This window comes from Ictidomys tridecemlineatus, chromosome 2 (genome assembly GCF_052094955.1).
Source record: "Ictidomys tridecemlineatus isolate mIctTri1 chromosome 2, mIctTri1.hap1, whole genome shotgun sequence".
In the NCBI taxonomy this organism is placed as follows: Eukaryota; Metazoa; Chordata; class Mammalia; order Rodentia; family Sciuridae; genus Ictidomys; species Ictidomys tridecemlineatus.
This window is the reverse complement of record NC_135478.1, coordinates 82,675,859-82,696,401: the sequence shown is the minus strand read 5'-3', so window position 1 is coordinate 82,696,401 and position 20,543 is coordinate 82,675,859. Positions and strand designations below refer to the sequence as shown.

Here is a 20,543-nt window from a genome sequence, read left to right as displayed (position 1 = left end):
CCCAGAACCTCCCATGTGCTTGGCGAGTGCTCTACCGCTGAGCTTCAACCCCAGCCCCTACCTTTTAATTATTCCTTAAATTATATATCGAAATACATGTGCGTGTATTATGCACACTGATTCATGTATTATATGTTTATAATTAAAAATGCCTTTAAAAAAGTATCTACGTGAATAAAGAAGACAGGACTTTAACTGGGTCTTCAATGTTATTTTAAGATCAAAGACTAATGTGGGAGTCTTAAAAAGTATCACCCTGTTCAGTCATGGAAAGTCAGTTCCTGATGACATACTTGAATAGGGGTTGAATCTAGAAGGACAAAAGAGGAGAAGGAACGTGATGCTGAGTGCAGACCCAGGGGAGGAGGAAGAGCTCAGGGAAAACTCGGCCTGAAGAGTCAGCTACAGCAAAGGAAGGAGTGGAACACGCAGTACATAAATTCTCATCTGGAAGGAATGATAAGCCCCTGATGATAATCCACCCAACCAGAAGAATGTAAAGAAGGACCACTAAAAACAAACGGTCAAATACTGCTTGATTTTAAGAAGTTATTTGACAAAAGCGTTGGAAAAGAAATTGGTAGTAATCAGGACTTGATTTGTTATTGGCTTTAATAGATTAATACTTTGAAGGAAACATTCATGACTTCGATGAAGCAAACTTCTAAGATTATCTAATTAAAGAAATATATTTTATATAATGAATTAATGAATTTCAGACAAATGAGCTGCCCTAACATATCAGTTATTTCTCATTTTTATTATCAGGAGACAGTCACATCCTTGGAATGTAACTAGGAACCCCTTTGTACCTTTTCAATTAAAATACCAACTTAACATGTTGACATGACTATCACCAACAAACCTTTATCCATTTCTCTGAATAGCTGTCTGTTCATTCATTTATCCATTTACGACTCTTTTTTATTATTTATTTATCTGGTTGTAGATGGACACAATACTTTTACTTATTTATTTTTATGTGATGTTGAGGATGGAACCCAGTGCTTCACACATGCTAGGCAGGGGCTCTACCACCGAGCCACAACCCCAGCCCCCATTTCTGACTCTTTTATCTACCCACTCCCTCACCCACCTACCCCATCCATCCATCCATCCAGTGTATATTGAATTCCTACTTTGTCTCAAAAAATATTAGTTCCTGGGAATGTAACAATGAATGAAATAGACATAACCCCTGTTCTCATGATGCATATTATTTAGAAGGAACAGTTATGAATAAAATCTTATACACCATTTTAAAATTACAGCTGTGATGTATTCAATGAAATACTAACACAGTTAGGAGATCATAAGCAAAAGCCCTGATTATTTGGTGGACAGAAGAATAAATGCTGTCTTGTAGAAGTAATACTCAAGCTGAAACCTGTAGGGATGCACAGGGACTGGAGAGGGATGGGGATAAAATGTGAAGTCTCCTGCGTGAGCGGGGTAGCATGTGCAGAGGTCCTGAGGCAGAAAGAGCATGGCATGCTGAGGAACCACACAGGGCTCAACTTCAAGCTTCCAACTCCCTTGTACCACCACTGCCTTGAAGAAGGCCTCAAATTCTGGAACTAGCTTTTCCACAATGACCATAAATGACAGCAGACATCATTTAATTTGAAAAAAATCAAGCATATTTTGTAAGTAATAGCTGTATGTGTGGAGAAAATGTAGAATTCCAACTTTTTAAATCTGATTTTTCTAAATGATATGTTTTAAAATTACTTACAAAATAAACTGCTCCAAAACTTCCATGTCCAATTTCATGCAAACCAATAAAAAGTTCTTCAGGATCATCCTTGTAGAACAGATCAGCAATCTCTGGGTCCTTTGGTACCCCTTTACGCATGATGACCAGTACTGAAAGTGTTTTGCTTTTTGATATCCCAGTCGACCGTAGCTCTCATTGACAACTTTTAAAAAAGATCTTCAGTACCTGTAGAAAAATAAGATTTGCTGTTAAATGATGTCTAGCACTCTTTGGTGGTAATATAAATACAAATTAATATTTTTTAAATATTTATTTTTTAGTTGTAATTGAACACAATACCTTTATTTTATTTATTTATTTTTATGTGGTACTGAGGATTGAACCCAGGGCCTTGCACGTGCTAGGTGAGTGCTATACTGCTGAGCCACAACCCCAGCCCCTAAATACACATTAATATTAAGAAGCATCTTGGGGCTGGGGTTGTGGCTCAATAGTAGAGTTCTCGCCTAGCACCTGTGAGGCCCTGAGTGTGATCCTCAGCATTACTTAAAAATAAATAAAATAAAGATATTGTGTCCAATTACAATATATATATATATATATATATATATATATATATATTTTTTTTTTTTTTAAAGAAGCATCTTATTTCCAAACATGCATGCATGAGACTCTGGGATCAATCCCAGCAACACACACACACACACACACACAAAACACACACACACACACAAAACACACACACACACACATACACACACACACGTGCACAAAGCATCTCTGTTTTACAATAATCAGACAAGTAACCCAAATGAAAAAACTGGGCAAAAGATCTGAATAGACAATTCTGCAAGAAACACACACATTTCTATCAACACATGTAAAGATGTTTACCATCATTAGTTATTAGGGAAATGAAAGTTAAAACCACGATGACATATTGTCATCCTCACTAGGACCGCTGTAATAAAAAAGTCAGATAAGTATTGGTGAGGGCATGGAGAAATAGGCACTCTCCCACACTGCAGGAGGGAAGTAACATGGCAGAGTCATCAGAAAAAACTTAAAAACACTGAGTCAGAATTTGAACCAGAAATTCAACTCCTAGGTATATGCCAAAGACAAATGAAAACATGTCTACATAAAAACATTGCACACAAATGTTCATACCAGCATTATTCATAATAACCAGAAAGTGGAAACAGCTGAAATTTCCATTAACTGGTGAATGAATAAACAAAATGTGGTATCTCCATATTCAATGGAATATTATCCAGCCGTGAAAAGGATGAACTATTGGGCTGGGGTTGTGGTTCAGTGGTGGACTGCTCATCTCATGTGTGGAAGGCACTGGGTTCCATCCTCAGCACCACATAAAAATAAAACAAAGATACTGTGTCCATCTAAAGCTAAAAAAAAAAAAATTTTAAAAACAAGGATGAACTATTGATAAATAACATAATGAACCCTATAAACATTATGCAAAAGGACAATCATAAGAGACTACATATTGCATGACTCCATTAATATATATACATTATATATATATATTTTTACTTGTCAATGGATCTTTATTTTATTTAATTATATGTGGTGCTGATCATTGAACCCAGTGCCTCATGCATGCTAGGCAAGTGCTCTACCATTGAGTCATAACCCCAACCCCATTAATATATATTTTAAAAGTTTCCAGAAGAGTCAAATCTATAGAGACACAAAATAGATTATTGATGATCTAGGAATGGGGGTTTGAAAAGTGACAACTAAAGGGTATGGACTTTCTTTTTAGGAGGTTAAAAATGTCCTCAAATTGAGGCAATGATTGCATAAGTGTGACTTCATTAAAATCATTCATTAGCCAGGTAAGGTGGCACACCCCTGTAATCCCAGCAGCTCAGGAGGCTGAGGGCAGGAGGATCATGAGTTCAAAGCGAGCCTCAGCAAAAGTGAGACTCTAAGCAACTCAGTGAGACCCTGTCTCTAAATACAAAATAGGGCTGGGGATGTGGCTCAGTAGTTGAGTGTCCCTGAGTTCAATTCTTGGTACCCCAAAAAGCGGTTTGATGAAATTAATATTTTAATAATAACAGCTAACATTTAACATTAGGTTGTCAGACAACACTGAACAGCTTACATATTATCTCCTTTAATCTTTACAACATCTTTATAAGATAATGACTTTATTTTAATTTTATAGGACAAACTAAGACTTTAAGAAGTGAAACTACTTCCTCATTGTCAGAAGCCAGTGCTTCTCACCACTGTGATCTGACATATGATATCTCCATACCTCAGTATGAGGAACTAGACAACTCTTTATTAGCCACTGGAAGAAATGCCAAGGAATGTGGAGACTATGCTAAATGTCCACTTCAAGAAGCAAGTTGTTCCACTGCTTTATAAAATGCTTTGAGTTTCTTTTCATTAATAGTCACATATTTATTTGTTGTAGGTCCTTTACTTTTTCTTTTTTTATTGAAAAAATACTGAAATGTGAGTTTTCATTTATATTTTTTATTGTAAACAGCCTCTCCCTCCCACAAACAGATAGCCTTTTATTTCAACATCTGAACCTATCAACAGCATAGTTTGTCTCTTCCTTGACCCACTCGCTAACTAAGCTGCAAACCCGGCTACTGGCCAATAAAACTATTTTTTTCAAAACATGAGTCAATGGGCTTCACTCTAGAAGAGAAAAAGGTCATTAATTAAAGAAGCAAAACTGACAGTGCCCAGAGGTATTTTTCTCTTGTAGCATAGCAACCTTAAGTGACAATGAACATTACTTCATATGTTAAGTCATTAGCAGGTGTAGGTCAACAGCCTGCTACCCAGCCACCTAGTCCACTTACTCTTTCATTCCATAAGGACTTCCCCGAGAGCTTGTTGTTTGTCAGACACCTTACTGGGTCGGGATGAGGTCCCTCTCCTATGGGCTTAGTGTCAAAGGGGTAATAAATATTAAACTAAAACAGCACCAAAATAGTTATAATAGATTGACATTATGAGGAAAAAGCAAATATTTTTAAATATAAGAATACAGCAGGCTAACCCAGCCTGTTTTTTACTCAGAACTGGAAAGCCTGCCTTTTTAGGGAAAATAAATGCAATGCATTCATAGGGATGATGGGAGAGCTGGAAGGAGAGAGCGTGAAGCTGGAGTGAAGCCAAGAAAGATCACAAAAGGCCTTTCAAACCATATTAAGAAATTTGGACTTTCTCCTGAGGGTGACAGGGTGCCACTGAGGCTTTAAATAGGAACAAGGATTCCCCTGGCCAGCACTGCACCTGTCACCCTGGACGGTTGTCCAGCCAGTCCCTGACACAACAAGAATCAAGCATAAAGTCAGGACCTCAACTCTGTTGGAAAAGAATGTTAAACCTAAAAGCTCCAAATGAAAACTCCAAAAGTGCTTGTGTTCACTGTTTGAGAAGAGAAAAGAGAAACAATGGATGAAATCAATGAGGGACCTTTTTGGAGCCCATACCCGAAAGGCAAATTATGAGATTGCTTTTAAGAAAAACAGAAAGAGCTATGAACTAAGTTTATGAGAACTATTTTTTTTTCAATCACTGAAGGGCATTTTAAACTTCTGAATATTTTGACTTAGATGTGAATAAAGCAAGTCCTGTGGACAATCATTTGGGGAAAAACAGATGAGTATGTTATACTCTAAAATAAACATCTAAATGTGAAAAAGAAACTATCAAAAACTTCTAGAAAAATTACCAGTGAATTTCTAATTACTAAACAACATACCAGCAGCAAAAAATCATAAACTAAAATCAATAAGTGTGACTACATAAAACTAATAACTTCTTTTAAAAACTATAACAAAGGGACTTCTGCTTCTGGCCAAGATGGATTAATGGAGACCAGATTTATCATCTGGCACAAGAATCATCTACATACTGGATCAAACATATGAATGATGGTATTTCAAGATAATGGCTATTAGCCAAGAAGGATGATAATCCCTGACAAGAGAAGTCAGCGATGAGAGAGAGTCAGGACTGTCTCAGCTTCGTGCCCTCGGAGAGTCTTCAGGCCATCCCAGAGAAAGAAGGAGTCCAGGTGGAGCCTGGGGGACTCCCCGAGTTGAAGAGACAGATGAGGGCCCAGGGTGAGCAAGGTAGCTGGAGTTTGCAGAAGACAGCAGCACAGAAAGAGGCTGGAGATATGCAGAAGGTTCCCCTCTGGTCTTCAGCTGAGTACTGATTGGAGCAGCCCAGGAAAGTACCCTGGTTCAGGAAAATGCCAACTGAAAGGGGACAAGGGAAGCAGCACCTATAGCTCACTAAGGGCTGTGCCCCGTACTTATTTCTACCAACCAGAACACGAAATCTCCTAAGTTCATGGGAAATTCTCTACTCAGAATCTGTGTTTGCCTTTGTAGTGGAAAATTCACCTTAGACTCAATGCTGCCATGTGATGTCAAATGAATTTTGAAAGTAAAACTTAAAAGGACCAAATTACTTCCAAATAACTATACCTCAGAATAAATCTCAAAAACAAATAACTATATTCAATATCCAAAAAGGTGAAATTCATAATGTTCAACATTAAAAAAAAACTACAAGGCAATACCAGGTGCAATGGCAAAGGCCCGTAATCTCAGTAAATTGGGAGTCGAAAGTGGGAGGTTTGCAAGTTGGAGGCCAGCCTCAGCAACTTGTCAATTGAGTGAGCTCCTACCTCAAAAAAAAAAAAAAAAAAAGATGTCTCTGGATTAAACCTCCACTATCAAAAACAAAACAGGTAAATAAGGAAGTAGGAAAATATGACTCATAATGAGGAGAAAAATAATTGAAACCAGTGTGAGGACATTAAAATATTTATTATAACTATATTCTATATATATAAAAATTTAGAGAAAATATTAAACATGTAAAATAGAGATATATAAGAAATAAAGAGAGTCAAATCTCTAGAGGCAAAAGCTATAATAAAATGTCTGAGAAGAAAAATATACAGTATGAAATGAAAAGCAGATGAGACTTGGCAGAAAAAACAGTTAGTGAACTTGAAGACCTAGTAATAGAAACTATCCAAAATGACATATATGGAAAAAAAGTACTAACAAAACAAAGAAAACCAAATCAGAACATCAGTGACTTGTGGACCACCTTCAAACAGCTTAGTATATGTCTCATTAGAGTCCCTGAAGGAGAGGACAGAGATGTCAGAACAGGAAAAAAAAAAAATCTACCTACCTACCTACCTACCTACCTACCTACCTGTTTACTTCTGTACTTGGGACTGAACTCAGGGGTGCTTATCACTGAGCTACACCCCAACTTTTTTATTTTTTGTTTTGAGATAGGGTCTCATTAAATTGCTAAGGCTGGTTTTGAACTTGTGATCTTTCCGCTTCAGCCTCCCAAGCTGCTGGGATTACAGGCGTGAGCCACCATGCCCAGGAGAAAAATTATTTGAAGAAATAACAATGGGAAATTTTACAATTTGGATGATCACAACCCCCCGCCCCATATCCACAATGTATATGAAACTCACACACAAGAAACATGAAGAAAATTACATAGAGGCACATCCTCATAAATTGTTTGGAACTTACGATACAGTCATAAAAGAAGTAGCCAGAGGTGAAAAAAAAGATGTTATGCACAGAGGAACAAAGGCAACAATGATGGTAGTGTTATAAATATTACAAATGAAAAGACAGTAGAACAATATTTCTAAAGTGTTGAAATAAAAAAAAACTTGCCAAACTAGAATTCTATACACACTGAAAATATCTTTGAAAAAAGAAGTCACAGTGGGCTGGGGTTGTGGCTCAAGCGGTAGAGTGCTGGCCTAGCATGTGGGATGCCTGGGTTCGATCCTCAGCACCACATAAAAATAAATAAATAAAAAGAAAGGTATTGTGTCCGACTACAACTAAAAAAATAAATATTAAAAAAAAGAAGAAGTCACAATAAAGGCTTTAGGATATACAAATGCTGAAAGAATTCATGACTTGAAAGCATGAACTACAGGAAATGTTAAAAGAAGTCCTTTGGACAGAAGGAAAACCATACTAGGAGAAATATAGGTCTACATAAAAGAATGAAAGCAGCAAATGTGGTAAATATTTGCTTAAGTATATCAGATTTTCCCATTATTTAAATTTCTTTATAATACGATTGAATATTTAAACAAAAATAACAACAGTGTGAAGGTTAGGGCATATGTAGAAGTAACTGTATGTTAGCACAAAGTGTGAGAGGAGAGAAATTGAAATATGATGTTTGTGAGGGCTGGGGATGTGGCTCAAGCGGTAGCGTGCTCGCCTGGCATGCGTGCGGCCCAGGTTCGATCCTCAGCACCACATACACACAAAGATGTTGTGCCCACCGAAAACTAAAAAAAAAAATAAATATTAAAAAAAGTTCTCTCTCTCTCTCCTCTCTCACTCTCTCTTAAAAAAAAAAAGAAATATGGTGTTGTGAAATTGTTATATGACAGTGAAGTGGCATAATATCAGTTGATTGTATAAATAAGCACATATGTATTTATATATGCATATGTTTTTACATATAGTATACACACTTAAAAAAGACACAAATAAGCCAAAAGTAAAAGGATAGAGAAAAACAGAAACTAATCAAAGAAGAATGGGATGAACTGACGTTCAGATAAAGTAGATTTCAAAGCATATTAGTATTGATAATGAAGGTAATTTCATAATGATAAATGGATTGACTCATCAAGAGGACATAACAGCCAGGTGTGCTGGCACATACCTATATTCCCAGTGATTTAGGAGACTGAGGAAAGAGAATCTAAGTTTGAGGCTAGCCTCAGCAACTTAGTGAGACTATCATAATAAAAACTAAAAAGGGCCCCAGAGGAGTAGCTCATTGTAAAAGCACCTCTGGCTTAAATTTCCAGTCCCCCCCATCTCCCTAAAATAGAACACAATGATATTAAATGTTTGTGCACCTAAGGGCTTTAAAATATGTGATTAAAAACTGTTTTAACTACAAGGAGAAATAGACAAATTCATTATTACAGTTGGAGATATCAATATCCTGCTCTCAGTAATTGATAGAAGTAGACAGAAAATTAGTAAGGCTATAGAAGACTGAAACAAAACTATCAGCCATTTCTTTTTTAATATTTTTTTTTTGTTGTAATTGAACACAATACCTTTATTTTATTTGTTTATTTTTATGTGGTGCTGAGGATTGAACTCGGGGCCTCACACCTAAGCGAGCACTTTACCACTGAGCCACAACCCCAGCCCCAAAACTATCAGCCATTTTGGTTACCTGATATGTGTGATATGCTACCCAACGATATCATAATACATCTTCTTTTTCAAAGGCATACAGAAAATTTACTAAGGAATGGCATATTCTGGGCCACAAAACAATACTTAATAAATTAAAAGAATTTAAGACATATTAATATATTCTGTGAGTATAGCAGATTTTAGATTAGAAATAAATAGGTAGACTTCTGAAAAATCCCAGATATATCAAAATTAATAACACAATTTAAAATAAGTTATGTTGGGCTGGGGTTGTGGCTCATTTGGTAGAGCCCTTGTCTACTATGTGTGAGGCATTAGGTTCGATTCTCAGCACCACATATAAGTAAATAAATAAAGGTCAATAAACAACTAAAAAAAATTAAAAATAAAATAAAATAAAATAAGCTATGGGTCTAAAAACAAAGCAAAATAGAAATCAGGATATAATTTGATCTGAATGAAAGTTCAAGTACATTGTATCAAAATTTGTATGATGCGGGCTGGGGATTTAGCTCAGTAGGTAGAGCCTTGCCTTGCATGTACAAAGCCCTGGGTTCAATCCCTAGCACCACCAAAAAAATAAATAAATAAACAATTGTATGATGCTGATAAAACAGAACTTAAGAGGAAAATGTATAGCACTAAACTCTGGTCTTAGAAAAGAATAAAGGTCTCAAATTAATGACTTCAGCTTCCATTATTAAAAAAAATGTTGAGACAAAGAGCAAATTGAACAAAGTAAGCAGAGAAAGGAAATAATAAAGATTAAGGCAGAAATCAATGAAATAAAAAAATACAAAAGAGAAAAAAAATCAATGAATGCAAAGCCGAGTGAGAAAAAGAATCACATTTATAAATCTCTTACCAGACTCATCAGAGTAAAAACATCAGAAAATGCAAATTACCAATATCAGGAAGGAGAGAGGTGACATTGGTGCAGATTCCAGAAGAGTAATCAGGGACTACCATGAACAATGCTATACAAATAAATTCAACAACTCAGATAAAATGGACAAATATAAAAGAGGGTGGGGGGACAGACAGACAGATACAAACTGCCACAGTTTACTCAGAAGAAACAGAAAATCTGCTTGACCCTGTATCTATTAAAGTAATTGAATTTTTAATTTAAAATCTTCCCACAAAGAAAACTCCAGGCTTTCAACTGTGATTTTGGTATCTCTTAGATACCAAAATCTAAGAGAGAAACCAATTCTACATGACTCTCCCAAAAAACAGAAAAAGAGAAATAGCTCCTGGGACTCTTTCTGTGAGGGCTGTTACCTTGACATCAAAAACAAAAGGAGGAATCATAAAAGAAACACTGATAAACTAGACTTCATCAAAATTAAAAATGCCTGTTTTTTTGAAAGATGCTTAATGAAAAGACAAGCAACATACTGGGAAAAAAATGTTTGCAACACATATCTTATAAAGGGCTTAAAAAATATAAAGAAACCTCAAAACTCAATAGTAAGAAAATAGCCCATTTTAAACTGGGCAACATATTTGAATAAGTACTTCACCAAGGAAGATAAGTGAATGGCAAGAGAAAGGTACTTACCATCATTACTCCTTAGGAGATGCAAATTAAAACTAAAATGAGATATTACTACATACCTATTAGAATGGCTAATAATAAAAGAACTGACCACATCAGGTGTTGGCAGGGATGTAAAGTAACTGGATCTCTCATACACTGACAGTGGGAATGTAACACAGTACAAACACTTTGGAAAAACAGTTTGCTAGTATCTTAAAAAGTTATTCATGCACCTATCATATGATGTAGCCCTTCCACTTTTAGGGATTTACCCAAGAAAAATAAGAGCATATATCTTTATAAAGTCCCGTATATAAATGTTCACAGCAGCATTATTTTTAATGCTGAAACTGGAAACAGCCCAAATGTCTATCAACAAATGAATATATAAACAATCTATGGTATATGCAGACAATGGAATGTAACTCAGCAATAAAATGAACTATTAATACATGCTGCAACATGGGTGGGTCTCAAAATAAATATGCTGAGTGAAAGAAGTTATACAAAACCAAGTATATACTTTATGATATAATTTATAGGAAATACTATAGTGACAGAAAGCACATAATGATTGCCTAGGGACAGGGTGGGTTTGAGAAGAGCTAGGAAGGAGAGATTAAAAGGGGCAAGAAGAAGCTTTTGAGTGATGAATGTGTTTATTATTTTCATCCTGATAACACTTTCATATAGAATTATATATGCATGTGTGTGTGTGTATGCAAATAAAGTGGGAGGAATTCCTGAAAACTATTGCCAGTTAAAAGTTATTCTTAACACCTGAGAGGTGAGCACATACATACACATCAACATACAAACAAAGATGTTGTGTCTGCCGAAAACTAAGAAATAAATATTCTCTCTCTCTCTCTTAAAAAAAAAACAAAACTCAAAATAATTAAACAGGAAATTAAAAAAAAATTATCTGATTTTGTAGCTGTGTGGTGTAGCTGGATGGACATGCCCCATGGTGCTGTGGGAGTCCAGGATATCTTGCCTCACACATGTGGCTGTTACCTCTGGAACCATTGGACCCTATCTGCTGTCAGAAATCTGCTGGTTTTCTCGGCTACTAAGACCTGGTAACACTACAGCATTGATGAAGCTATGGTGTGGAAGGGAACAGGAACCACACTGGTCAGCTTTTGCATCACTGTGACCAAAATACCTGACATTTTGAAGAGCTTATAGAAGGAAAAGAGGAGATCCAACATGGCGGTGGGCGCAGAGAGATCAAGTCTCTGACCTCTTCAGCTGCACAGGCATAGGGAGTCGTAAACTGTCTAAATGCTGTTTGCTCAGGATCACTAGGCAATGCTGAGCTGACGTGGATCTGGGGCGAACAGTTTGGGCCTCTCAGAACACACACTGAGCCTGGATCGGCTGCAGACAAGCTCCGGTTCGCCTGCTTCTCGTGACTCAGCACTAATGATCCCACTGAAATAACTGGTCGGCCTTCTGAACTTACAGAGGTAAAAGCTAACCGAGCCTTCATAGGCAGTGGCCATAGGATTGAAACGGGGCTTGGGAGAGATAGTCAGGACCCACCCGTTGCATTGGTCACCCGGCAAAGGGAATGAAAGGTCACCATTTTCATGGGATACCACCATGGCAGAGAACTGACGTCACGGGCGGAGGAGATAACTTCATTGAAACCAGCGGCGACAGGTGTGTAATCCCCTAGCCATCCCTCTCCACACAGCGGGGAAACCTTAAGGGAGCCTCCCAGCTCTCCTGTAAGGGCCCCTCCCAGCTCTCCCATGAGTGCGATAGCCAGACCGAGGGACTCAGGAGTGACGCGGGACTCGCGGTGCGGAACTCCCAGCTACCGCTCCCACAAGTGCTGACAACTGAGGTCTCTTGCACCAGCTACCGATGGCATGGCTACCGGAGGGCAAGCAAATTCGATGGGGGTTCTCAGCCCCAAACTCTACAAACTTAGGGTCTGAGGGAGGCAAACAGGGAGAGTGTGCCCAGGAGTTCATGAAACCAGGGCTCCTAGGAGCAGCAGACCTGGCGTGTAGCCAGTACTGTGGTGAGTGTCACAGGTGAGCGGGGCCTGGTTTGAGGAAACACAAGAGAAGGCCCTAGACACTCAGGATTGGAGACCTGCCCAGTCTGGGAAGAAGAGCTTCTGCACAGTGATTGGTTCCCACCTATTGAGAGGAGAAGCTTGGCCCAGTGGGCACAGATCCCCCTACTGGAAGAGAAGTTAATCGAACTCTATGACTGCATTTATTATTATTATTTTTTTTTAATTTGGGGTTTTTTTTCTTTCATTTTCATTTTGTTGTTGTTGTTGTTCTTTAACTTTTTTAATGTTTTTAATTTTTTTAATTTTTAAATTTTATTATTATTTTTTTAAATTTTAATTTTCATTTTTTTATTATCATTATTATTTAATTTTTTTTTCTTTATTTATTTTCTATTTTTTTTCCTCTTTTGTCTTTTCATTTCTTTTCAATTTTCTTATTCCCCCTTCCTTGAATTCTACCTGCCTACTCTCATTCTCTTTAGTGACTTCTTCCCTTCCCTTCTAATATCTTTCCTCCCAAGCATCAAATAAATTTATAAGAGTAAACAGTAACTCAGCAGTCAAACAGAACAAGAAGTAACATGAGCAGCATAAAAAAGCAAGGAAGAAAAAGAGTACAAACAATGAAGGACAGCCTAAATATTCAGGAGGACCTAGAGCCATCAGAAAAATGGTCATATAAAGAACTCAAGGAGGGGCTGGGGATGTGGCTCAAGCGGTAGCGCGCTTGCCTGGCATGTGTGCAGCCCGGGTTCAATCCTCAGCAACACATACAAACAAAGATGTTTTGTCCGCCAATAACTAAAAAAATAAATATTAAAAATTCTCTCTCTCTCTCTCTCTCTCTCTCTCTCTCTCTCTCTCTCTCTCCCTCTCTCTTTAAAAAAAAAAAGAACTCAAGGAATACCTTAGACAGGTGAAATGGAACCTTAAAGAGGATACGAGACAGCAAATCCAAACAGTGAAAGAACACATTGAAAATGAATTACATAAACAGATAAAAGAAGAAGTTAAGCATCTTTATCAGGAGATAGAGATTATAAAAAAAATCAAACAATAATTCCAGAAATGAAGGAAACGATAAACCAAATTAAAAACTCAATTGAGAGTATCACTAACAGAGTGAAGCAAGTAGAAGCCAGAACATCAGATAATGAAGACAAAATATATCATCTTGAAAAGAGTCTAGCCAACTCAGAAAGGATGGTAAAAAGTCATGAGAAAAACATCCAAGAGATATGGGATAACATAAAAAAAACAAACTTAAGAGTCATCGGGATAGAGGAAGAGATTCAAACCAAGGGAATGAGTAACCTGCTGAATGAAAGAATTACAGAAAACTTTCCAGAAATAAAAAAGGAAACGGATATACAAATTGTAGATGCATATAGGACACCGAGCACACAAAATCACAGTAGACCAACGCCAAGACACATTATTATGAAGATATCCAATATACAGAACAAAGAGAAAATATTAAAAGCTACAAGAGAAAGGAGGCAGATTACATTCAGGGGTAAACCAATAAGGTTAACAACGGATTTTTCATCACAGACGCTGAAAGCGAGAAGATCCTGGAACAACATATTTCAAACACTGAAAGACAATGGATGCCAACCAAGAATTCTGTATCCAGCAAAATTAATCTTCAGGTACGACAACGAAATAAAAATCTTTCATGATAAACAAAAGCTAAAAGAATTTGCAGCCAGAAAACCAGCCTTGCAAAGCATCTTGAGCAAAACACTACACAAGGAAGAAATGAAAAACAACAACCAAAACCATCAGTGGGAAGTGCCTTGGTAATGACAGAGGACGCGGGGTGGGGGGCGCTAATCATGGAGAAACAAACAAAATTAAAAAAAAAAGATAAATAATCAAACATGGCTGGCAGTACAAACCATATATCAATAGTAACTCTAAACGTTAATGGCTTAAACTCTCCAATAAAGCGACATAGGCTGGTAACATGGATTAAAAAAACAAATCCAACAATATGTTGCCTCCAGGAGACACATCTGATTGGAAAAGACATACACAGGCTGAAGGTGAAAGGTTGGGAAAAAATATACCACGTACACGGTCCTCGTAAGCAAGCAGGGGTGGCCATCCTCATATCGAATAAAATCAACTTCAAGACTAAGTTAATCAAAAGGGATAAGGAAGGACATTATATACTGTTAAAAGGAACCATTCACTAACAAGACATAACAATTATCAATATTTATGCACCAAATAATAGTGCTGTGAAATTCATAAAACAAATTCTCCTCAAGTTCAAGAATCAAATAGACCACAACACAATAATTATGGGTGACTTCAACACACCTCTCTCACCATTGGACAGATCCTCTAAACAAAAGTTGAATAAAGAAACTATAGAACTCAATATCACAATCAATAACCTAGACTTAACTGACATATATAGAATATATCAACCATCATCAAGTGGATATACTTTTTTCTCAGCAGCACATGGATCCTTCTCAAAAATAGACCATATATTATGCCATAGGGCAACCGTCAGTAAATATAAAGGGGTGGAGATAATACCATGCATTTTATGTGATCATAATGGAATGAAACTGGAAATCAATGATAAAAGAAGGAAGGAAAAATCCTACATCACATGGAAAATGAACAATATGTTACTGAATGATCAATGGGTTACAGAAGACATAAAGGAGGAAATCAAAAAATTCTTAGAGATAAATGAAAATACAGACACAACATATCAGAATCTATCGGAAAGAATGAAAGCAGTTTTAAGAGGGAAATTCATTGCCTGGAGGTCTTTCCTCAAAAAAAGGAAAAACCAACAAATAAATGAGCTCACACTTCATCTCAAAGCCCTAGAAAAGGAAGAGCAAAACAACAGCAAATGTAGCAGAAGGCAAGAAATAATTAAAATCAGAGCAGAAATCAACGAAATTGAAACAAAAGAAACTATTGAAAAAATTAACAAAACTCAAAGTTGGTTCTTCCAAAAAATAAATAAGATCGACAAACCCTTAGCCATGCTAACAAAGAGAAGAAGAGAGAGAACTCAAATTACTAACATACGGGATGAAAGAGGCAATATCACAACAGATGCTACAGAAATACAGAAGACAATTAGAAATTATTTTGAAAACATATATTCCAATAAAATAGAAGATAGTGAAGACATTGATAAATTTCTTAAGTCATATGATTTGCCTAGACTGAGTCAGGAGGATACACACAATTTAAACAGACCAATATCAATGGATGAAATAGAAGAAGAAAAGCCCAGGACCAGATGGGTATACAGCGGAGTTTTACAAAACCTTTAAAGAAGAATTAATACCAATACTTTTCAAGTTATTTCAGGAAATAGAAAAAGAGGGAGCTCTGCCAAATTCATTCTATGAGGCCAACATCACCCTGATTCCGAAACCAGACAAAGACACCTCAAAGAAAGAAAACTACAGACCAATATCTCTGATGAACCTAGATGCAAAAATCCTCAATAAAATTCTGGCGAATCAGATACAAAGGCACATCAAAAAAATTGTGCACCATGATCAAGTAGGATTCATCCCTGGGATGCAAGGATGGTTCAATACACGGAAATCAATAAATGTTATTCACCACATCAATAGACTTAAAGATAAGAACCATATGATCATCTCGATAGACGCAGAAAAAGCATTCGACAAAGTATAGCATTCCTTTATGTTCAAAACATTAGAAAAACTAGGGATAACAGGAACTTTCCTCAACATTGTAAAAGCTATCTATGCTAAGCCTCAGGCTAGCATCATTCTGAATGGAGAAAAATTGAAGGCATTCCCTCTAAAATCTGGAACAAGACAGGGATGCCCTCTATCACCACTTCTATTCAATATAGTTCTCGAAACACTGGCCAGAGCAATTAGACAAAAGAAATTAAAGGCATAAAAATAGGAAAAGAAGAACTTAAATTATCACTATTTGCAGATGACATGATTCTATACCTAGCAGACCCAAAAGGGTCTACAAAGAAACTATTAGAGCTAATAAATGAATTCAGCAAAGTGGCAGGATATAAAATCAACACGCATAAATCAAAGGCATTCCTGTATATCAGCGACAAATCCTCTGAAATGGAAATGAGGACAACCACCCAATTCACAATATCCTCAAAAAAAATAAATAAATAAAATACTTGGGAATCAACCTAACAAAAGAGGTGAAAGTTTTCTACAATGAAAACTACAGAACCCTAAAGAGAGAAATAGAAGAAGATCTTAGAACAAGGAAAAATATACCCTGTTCATGGATAGGCAGAACTAACACCATCAAAATGACAATATTACCAAAAAGCTCTCTATAGGTTTAATGCAATGCCAATCAAAATCCCAATGGCATTTCTTATAGAAATAGAGAAAGCAATCATGAAATTCATATGGAAAAATAAAAGACCCAGAATAGCAAAAACAATGCTAAGCAGGAATTGTGAATCAGGCGGTATAGCGATACCAGACTTCAAACTATACTGCAGAGCAATAGTAACAAAAACAGCATGGTACTGGTACCAAAACAGGCGGGTGGACCAATGGTACAGAATAGAGGACACAGAGACTAATCCACAAAGCTACAACTATCTTATATTTGATAAAGGAGCTAAAAGCATGCAATGGAGGAAGGATAGCATCTTCAACAAATGGTGTTGGGAAAACTGGAAATCCATATGCAACAAAATGAAACTGAATCCCCTCCTCTCGTCATGCACAAAAGTTAACTCAAAGTGGATCAAGGAGCTAGATATCAAATCAGAGACTCTGTGACTGATAGAAGAAAAAGTTGGCTCCGATCTACATATTGTGGGGTCGGGCTCCAAATTCCTTAATAAGACACCCATAGCACAAGAGTTAATAACAAGAATCAACAAATGGGACTTACTTAAACTGAAAAGTTTTTTCTCAGCAAGAGAAACAATAAGAGAGGTAAATAGGGAGCCTACATCATGGGAACAAATTCTTAGTCCTCACACTTCAGATAGAGCCCTAATATCCAGAGTATACAAAGAACTCAAAAAATTAGACAATAAGACAACAAATAACCCAATCAACAAATGGGCCAAGGACCTGAACAGACACTTCTCAGAGGAGGACATATAATCAATCAACAAGTACATGAAAAAATGCTCACCATCTCTAGCAGTCAGAGAAATGCAAATCAAAACCACCCTAAGATACCATCTCACTCCAGTAAGATTGGCAGCCATTATGAAGTCAAACAACAACAAGTGCTGGCGAGGATGTGGGGAAAAGGGTACTCTTGTACACTGCTGGTGGGACTGCAAACTGGTGCGGCCAATTTGGAAACAGTATGGAGATTCCTGGGAAAGCTGGGAATGGAACCACCATTCGACCCAGCTATTGCCCTTCAGACTATTCCCTGAAGACCTTAAAAGAGCGTACTACAGGGATACTGCCACATCGATGTTCATAGCAGTACAATTCACAATTGCTAGACTGTGGAACCAACCCAGATGACCTTCAATAGATGAATGGATAAAAAAAATGTGGCATTTATACACAATGGAGTATTACGCAGCACTAAAAAATGACAAAATCATGGAATTTGCAGGGAAATGGATGGCACTAGAGCAGATTATGCTTAGTGAAGCTAGCCAATCCCTAGAAAACAAATACCAAATGTCTTTTTTGATATAATGAGAGCAACTAAGAACAGAGCAGGGAGGAAGAGCAGGAAGAAAAGATTAACATTAAACAGAGACATGAGGTGGGAGGAAAAGGGAGAGAAAAGGGAAATTGCATGGAAATGGAGGGAGACCCTCATTGTTATACAAAATTACATATAAGAGGTTGTGAAGGGAATGGGAAAATAAACAAGGAGAGAAATGAATTACAGTAGATGGGGTAGAGAGAGAAGATGGGAGGGGAGGGGAGGGAGGATAGTAGAGGATAGAAAAGGTAGCAGAATACAACAGTTACTAATAGGGCATTATGTAAAAAATGTGGATGTGTAACCGATGTGATTCTGCAATCTGTATTTGGGGTAAAAATGGGAGTTCATAACCCACTTGAATCTAATGTATGAAATATGAAATGTCAAGAGCTTTGTAATGTTTTGAACAACCAATAAAAAAAAGAAAAAAAAAGAAAAGAAAAAAATATACATATCTGTGGTCCCTAACGATATGTAATACATGTAACTTCACTAGTAATCAAACAAGTAAAAGTTAATATAATAAGACATCTTATTTCACCTATCAAATTGGCAAAATAATAGGAAAAAAAGAATAAATGTTTTGGCAAGAACATAAGGAAACAGTTACTTTAACACATTGCTGAAAGTATAGTATGGGCAAGTCCTTTGGCTCAGTAGTGCCCTTTTGGGAATTTGTACAAGACAGGTTTTTTTTTTTTTTGTTGTTGTTGTTTATTTTGTTTTAGCAAAAAAGATGGGGTGTAAGCAGGTGGCACACAGAAAGGCTGTGACAGTGGAGATGGAACATGTGGCTTCTTTAATCTACACATCTCGATTTCTTAGCCACCTATGTTTTATCTGAAGTAAGTATTTGGGTTTTTAGTAAATTTTTAATTCTTGGGGCTGGGGATATAGCTCAGTTGGTAGAGTGCTTGCCTTACATGCACTAAGGCCCTGGGTTCGATCCCCAGCACCACCAAAAAAAAAAAAAATTTTTTTTTAAATTCTTTTTTTGCTTATCTGTATTAAAAATTTTTTGAAAGCCCTATAATTCTGTAATTAGAGGAAAAGTTGATATGAAACTGCTATGTTCTGAATGTCCCCAAAGGCCCATGAGTCAAAAGCTTGTTCCCCATCGTGGTACTACTGGGGGGGATCTTTAAGAGGTGGGGCCTAGTGGGAGGTCTTTAACTCACTGGGGGAATGCCCTTGAAGGGGACTATGGGACCACACCCCTCTTCCTCATTCACTCTCTTGTTTCCTGGTGATGAAGTAAGTAGGTGTGCACTACCACGAGCTTCCGCCATGATGTGCTGCCTTGCCACGCACCCAAAGCAAGGGGGCTAAGACAGTATGAACTGAAGGCTCCATAACTGTGAGACAAAAGAAACCTTTAGTCTTTGTAAGTTGATTATTTCAAGTATTTCACTATAGTAATGGGAAGCTGACAATTATAGACACCATTTATATAAAACAATATCAACAAAAAATGGATACACACATACATATTTCTAGAGAACACTTCTTGATAACAGAAATCAAGAAACTTTAAGTAAGACCATTTCTTTTAACTAAGTAATTTCCCATTTTGTAAGTTGTGCCTGAAAAGGATGAAAAATTGGTATGGAAATAATCTGAAACAAACATTGTTAAAAAAAAAAAAGAACGTTTTATGTCGATTTATATTCTTACTTCACCTCACATTTTTCTTACAAAGTTAATAAAAAATTCATCATAGAATCCACAATCCACTCCCAGTTTTTAGGAGAAAGCTAAGTCATAAATCTACGGACAGTACCTTTTTGTATGTGGCACAAAATGCGCCGTATTGCTCAGATTCATGTTAGCAGCAATCTTCTTTTTCTCTTTTATAACTTCAGTATTTTGTACTTATGGTGTACCTATGAGGGGAAAAAAAGAATAAATATGTGTAATTATCGGAACAAAATTAAAGAATCAATAATTAAGGTGGGCACGTTGGCATGTGTCTTTAGTCCCTGTTTCTTGGGGGGCTGAGGCAGGAGGATCTCTTGATCCCAGGTTTGAGGTCAGTTTGGACAACACTGTGAAGCCCCATCTCTTTAAAGGGAAAAAAAGAAGAAGAAGAAGAAGAAGGGGGAGGGTGGAGAGGAGGAGGAAGAAGAAGCAGCAGCGATAATTGCTAATATGGTAGTTTTAAACACAAATGGAATATTACAAAGTTAAAATTGTATCTTCACCCATGGATGATAAACGTAAAAGCTATGACTTTTACAACAAAGACACAGGATACTCTTCCACAGGCAGTACTTAGGAAACAAATGTGTCAGTAGA

General features: G+C 36.9%; 1 protein-coding gene across 6 annotated transcripts in view; it reads right to left on the bottom strand.

Annotated features, from left to right (window-relative positions):
* Positions 1–20,543, bottom strand: part of Taok3 (TAO kinase 3) — a 189,204-nt gene that overhangs the window by 81,148 nt on the left and 87,513 nt on the right. For all 6 annotated transcript variants that reach the window (XM_005336826.5, XM_078039046.1, XM_021734243.3 and 3 more), the window contains 2 exons: positions 20,029–20,131; positions 1,736–1,942 (listed from right to left, as the gene is read on the bottom strand). In XM_005336826.5, the coding sequence (XP_005336883.4) occupies positions 1,736–1,855 (120 nt within the window). In that variant the 5' untranslated portion in view covers positions 1,856–1,942; positions 20,029–20,131. The remainder of the gene's footprint in view (positions 1–1,735; positions 1,943–20,028; positions 20,132–20,543) is intronic.